Consider the following 6,142-nt stretch of genomic DNA (forward strand, 5'->3'; position numbering starts at 1 on the left):
ATGCCAAATTTCTGACCATTTCCTTAGTTCTTTACATTCCTCACCCTTACATTACTTCTCTTTCCTTATGTAGCGCATAGAACAGTTCACCTCAGCAGCTTTTACATTCCTTATTTCATTCATATTGAACATCCACACTTCACTTTCTCTCTCTCTCAGAGAGAGAGAGAGAGAGAGAGAGAGAGAGAGAGAGAGAGAGAGAGAGAGAGAGAGAAAGATAACTGTGCGTGATGTCCTGTTCCGTGATATATGAGTATTCAGCGATATTTCACGGATATTACCAGATGTCCTCAACTTTGTATGCGGTTGCTGTTGCCTGCAGAACTTTATTGTTGCTAAATCATCTTTGTTTTGGTCGGAAAATGATATGCGATAATGATTATCGGTTAGTGCGTTTAGATAGACTTTCCTATTTTATATATACAGTATATTATATGTGTGTGTGAGTGTGTATTTATTTGTGTGCGAACGTAAATTAGGGCAACAGGAAAGCTTTAAGGATAAATGTAAACCTGGATGATGGAACAGTGAAAATTAAAATGGGTGGTGGAAGAATGGAAGCGATTAATGCGCACAGATATTTGGTTGCAAACACAAGTGACGACGATGGAACGAGAAGAGGCGACTCACAGAACAGGTAAAGCGAGAATGGCAGCAGGCTCTGCTCGCGAAAGAGAGGGAGCTGACTTCGAGTGTTTATGGAAGTCAAGGTGGAAATTCATTATACGATACCTGAGCCAACACTCCTTTATGAAAGAGAAGGAGGGACCTTGAACGCAAATGAAAGAAGAAAAGGTTGAGATAAACTTTTTCGTTGTGTGCATGAAATGATTATAAAAGTAATAAATGCCTGCTACTTTGAGGTAAAATATTCGAAGAGTCTTGAGTCAGCTAGACAATAATTTAATAGGAAAAGTTTATAATTGGAAGTCATCAGGAGGGATATGAAGAGGAGAGGAAGATTTTGAAAGCCCTGGATTGATATGTTGGAAAGAATATTGGAGAGGAAGGCCTTCATATTCTGGAATCGCGAGAACACGCGCAGGATAGAATTGAACAGCAGTGTATAAAAGGCATTTCGACGAGCTACTGATGAGCTCTCTGTTTGAGTATATGTCGCGGCTATTGTTGTGGAATGTTGGAAGGTTACTGAACATGGGGCTCATCCACGACTCAGCAGTAAAAGTGTGGCTCTAGCAGTGACTCTTGAGTTGTTTTTTCTCTTGAGCTTCCACCTTCAGGACATACGGCTTAATGCTCATATGTATATATATATATATATATATATATATATATATATATATATATATATATATATATATATATATATCGAGAGAGAGAGAGAGACTGTGCGTTTTTAGGTGCATTATGTACCCCACTATGCAAACTAAGTCACCCTAAAAAATATTGCCTGAAAACAAAGCAGGAAGTTTTGAAACGAATTGCGAGAGGAAAATGTCCACTTCATTTCGTTTTCACTTTCAGGCATCCATTTTCAAATATGTTCGTATTAAAAAGAATGGATTCACATTATCCTGATCATTTCTTAACGAGAATTAACATAATGCGAATTAAGATTTCACTCGTCAAAGTAATATTCTTTCTCCGACAGTACCTGGCTCGAGGATGAGCGTGCGTATGAATATTTCCACTTTTGGAAGAAAGCGTCAAATATTTGCACATTCACGAGTGGAAATGGGATGAAAGATTAGTACGAAGAAAAGCAATTAGCGGTGGGCAAATGAAGTGGAGAATTTTAGTCAGTTAATAAAAAATTTACATATAATTTTAGGGGGAAGGAAGGTAGGATTATCTCCCCTACAAACACAAGAATATTGTATATCTGCACAAGGGAATGGAACACAGTCACTTACGTACAGAGGCAAGCAGGAAGGGAACACAAGCACATTTATTTAATACAGGCAGGGCATACAGCACAACCTCAATTGTACATGTGCTTGAAGGAATAGAATACAGAAACAATTGCACATGAGTACAGATCTGAAATACAAGAGTAAAATTTTGTACACATAAAAATGGAACATAAGAACAATTCTACATGTTCGCACAGAGAAGTAACAAAAGTAGCACTTACACAAGTTTACATTACCGCGCAGGGATGGAACAAAAGCACATTTGTAGAAAAATGCAAGGACGGAACACAACGACAAATGGACGTAATATACACACAAACGAAATGCGAGGACTGTTGTACATACTATTAATATAAGCTCCATAAGAAACTGTACAAAGATTTGGACGTCAGGCGGCAAGGAATTTGTTAAGGATGGTAAGTCTGGGTTATGGGGTTAAGGGGCAAACTACTTCGCAGCCAATCTCCGGGAAATGGAAAATGAATCTTCTTCGAAATGAGTTCGGTGAGGACCTAATCTAATCGACCTGGCTTCCATGACCCTGGTATCAGTTAATGTCGCTTGTCATCTTAATTAGGAGAGCTCCATGCGCCTCGTTTTTCTATCTGCACTTTTTCTGTCCGCCCTCAGATCTTAAAACCCCTGAGGCTATAGGGCTGCAAATTGGTATGTAGAACATCCACCCTTCAATCATTAAACATAGCAAATTGCAGCCCTGTAGCCTCAGTAGTTTTTAATTTTATTTAAGGTTAAAGTTAGCCATAATCGTGCGTCTGGCAACTATAAAGGACAGGCCACCATCGGGCCGTTGTTAAAGTTTCATGGGCCGCAGCTTATACAGCATTACACCGAGATCGAAAGATAGATCTATTTTTGGTGGCCTTGATTATACGCTGTACAGAAAACTTGATTTCGCCGAAGAAACTTCGGCGCATTTTTTTTACTTGCTTTTCTTGATAAGTATATACTCCCAGAAACAGCGTGATGCTTCCAGTTGCATACTTGGGTTGATACTTCTTTTATGCACAAAATTATAAACCAGTACTCAGACAAAATACTGTCTCTCTGGAATATAATTATCATACCAAAGTAATGAGTAAATATTGTTTATTTTAAGATAATAGAGCAATTGTACAAAACACAGCCTTCACTTTCCATCGAAGCACAAATATATAAGTACCTACACACACACACACACACACACACACAAACACACACCCATATGTGTGCGCGTGCGGTATATGTGTGTGTGTGTGTGTATGTGTATGCTTGTATGTGAAGGTGTTTCCATAAGGATTTATTTATAGTATTCGGCAAATCTTTTTGGAATGAAATTGCTAGCCCCGTGTACTCCTCCAACCTGGTTGTGACCTTTGCTGTCTACTGTCATGTGCCTGATTTACTGCTCATGTCAAGAGAAGCACAATAGGATGTAACAGAACTTGCCAGAGCGTTCCCGGTTGCTCGAGAATCGAGCCTGGCATCTTGCAACTTATAAGGTGAGACATGTACTCACCTCTGGACTATTTTCGTTTACGTGTGGAATAAAATGTTGTGGTGTCCTCTTGCTAGACACTTGAAATGAGAGTTCTATAATTTCGTACATAGGATACCCTATTTAAAAAATCAGAGATCATATTTGTTTTTTACAAATAAGATTATACAAAAGACTTTGTGCTCCAGGTCACAGAATTTTCCAGACCTAATTTACACTTTTGTTACTCTGTTTTGGGATTCTTATCATGGCATGCGTTTTTTATGAATTCTTAGCGGTAGTGCCAGCTGTAGTAACTGCAATAGTAATTATCATGCTAGTTTTTAATGACTTGTATTGATTTCATTATGGAACTGTAATCTGAGTTGCGTTTCTCTCTATTTGGGTTAGTAGTTGCATTAGTATGATTGTTACCCGTTGTCACAGCTCCCCAGTTCAAGGCGGTTCAAGAATATGAAGTTTATTGATGAAGCATTATTATTATTAGTAGTAGTAGTAGTATGGTTACGCTTTGTCATAGCACATCATTCCAAGGAACTCTAATAACTATTATCTTGAGTAGTTGTGGTGCAAGGGATATTCTCAAAACTCACCTGTCGTACTGTTTTATCCTCCGTTGGCAGTGATCCTGCCCCAGAACCTCCTTGCCCGTTGGCAGTGATCTCGGCGGTTTCCCTGAGGGTCAAGAAAAAATCGAAAACTGCAAAATAAGTTACATAATAAGATCAAGAGTTTCATGTAAATCAAGTAAATATCACTTCAGTCCTTTTTAGACATTCTTCTATATTAAAAGTACTAAGATACACATTTGCTGCTTGGTATATAAACATAATTTTTATTTATATACCGCTTCTGTTCGTCCATCTGCCACTTGACTAGTTTATGCAAACATTTACGGCCTCTTTTAAAGTTTTCATACCTTGCAAGAACGCATTATAAATGCTTCTACTTAATTTGTACATGTATGTGCCCAATCTATACACACACCTACATTTAGTATGTACACAACGCGTACCTATCCATACCTGCATAATTAAATACGTACTTGTTCCATGAATACATACACCTGCTTGTCGTATTTATTTTTGTGCCTCTTTGATTGTACCTGGCTCTTCATATACACAATTGATCTTTTGTGAACATTAATGCCTTTAGAAAGCTTTATCCTGTACATAAATAACTTAGTCAGCCCGAATCCTATTGACGTCTCTCTTTAAAACCTTACATCCTCCTCCTTAGTGATAATTTTATTTCAGGACTTTTTATGTTTATGATCTTTTGCTACACATATCTGCTCCTTCACGTTTGCTTGTGCACTCTCATACTTCAGCTGCCTTATTATATTTGTATTCGTATTATCCTCCTTTATATACAAAATATCTTCTTAATACACTCATCTAAAAGTTACATGTACTTCGCTTAGTACCTTCCTCTTAACTACCTCTTTCCAAATTAAATTTTCCTCTGTGTACAACTAGTTTCTCTTGTACATAAATAATCATGTACCTTTCTCTTCATACTTACCTCGTCCTCTTTGCATACACTACCTCCTATATATTATTAGTCTTCTTTGTGTAAAACCTACCTCCCTTATAATAAATACATCATAATCACCTATTCATAAATTTCTCACACCTGACGAACATCATCCAGCACACGTGCTCCTCTTCTCCTTTATACTGACATCTGCTTGTGCCCTTACAGAGCTGTGTCTACTTCCTTTATAAATACCCTCACTTCATATATATATATATATATATATATATATATATATATATATATATATATATATATATATATATATATATATATATGTGTGTGTGTGTGTGTATGTGTGCGTGTATACTGCTTTTTACTTACATTTGGCCCTTGCCGTGATGGTCCGCCGTTGCCCGACGACCTTGACGATGGCTATGCCGATGGAGGTGTAAGCCACCGCCATGACGCACACCGGCAGCACAAGAACGAGCACCATCATGTAGGTCTCGTAAGCGCGCCACGTCAGCGGCGCGTCGAAGTTGTTGACGCACCAGTAGGCTCGCACCCGCACTCCCACCTCCATGTGGATCTGGTTTTGGAAATAGGGAGGAGATTTGTACATTACGGGAAAAATACCAATTTCTCTTTCTCTTTATGTCTTTATATTTGAAGGAGTGTACCTGCTTCGTCCGACCTAATGGCAGTGTCCAAGGAAGTAAATTTTGACTTTATTGGTATTTATAGAAAGAGATGAACCCTTAACAAAATATAAGTTCTTTTTAATGGCAGAATTAGATAAAAGTATACTGCCTCAAGAGCTTTCATGATTTTAATTTTTTTATAACTTATGCATTTTATATCTTTAGCATTTTAAAGCTTTCATGAAGAAAAGAAGTTGATTTTAATTACATATTTTTCGGTGTTGCTGACCTTTGTTAAAGTGATGCCATATAATTTAATGGTGGATAAATCAGTCCACCAAAAAATAAAATTGCGTTTTGCAGGCTGCTTAAATAAGATACATAAGGCTTTTTTTCATTTTCATTCTTTGGATATTTTGATAGGTAAACATGGGATCCATGTTTGTTTATCATAGAGATCCCAGTTCCTCATAGAGACCTCAGTTGCCTGTAGGAATATATATATACGTTATATATATATTGTTAAGGATATACATTCCTCCCTCCTATTTAGCTGCTATCTAGCTAACTTATAGGGAGAATTTTAGTTTCAGTTAGCTTATAGCTGGCGCCAATATGGCGGAACTCAGTTGTTTTCACTCATAGGGACAGAG

General features: G+C 37.6%; 1 protein-coding gene across 1 annotated transcript in view; it reads right to left on the reverse strand.

The window, feature by feature from the left end:
- Window positions 1-6,142, reverse strand: part of LOC136830405 (G-protein coupled receptor 54-like) — a 398,167-nt gene that overhangs the window by 26,734 nt on the left and 365,291 nt on the right. Inside the window, 2 exon segments of the mRNA XM_067089940.1 lie at window positions 3,963-4,044; window positions 5,226-5,437. Of these exon segments, the coding sequence (XP_066946041.1) occupies window positions 3,963-4,044; window positions 5,226-5,437 (294 nt within the window).

The sequence above is a fragment of the Macrobrachium rosenbergii genome, chromosome 46 (assembly GCF_040412425.1).
Source record: "Macrobrachium rosenbergii isolate ZJJX-2024 chromosome 46, ASM4041242v1, whole genome shotgun sequence".
NCBI classification, from domain to species: domain Eukaryota; kingdom Metazoa; phylum Arthropoda; class Malacostraca; order Decapoda; family Palaemonidae; genus Macrobrachium; species Macrobrachium rosenbergii.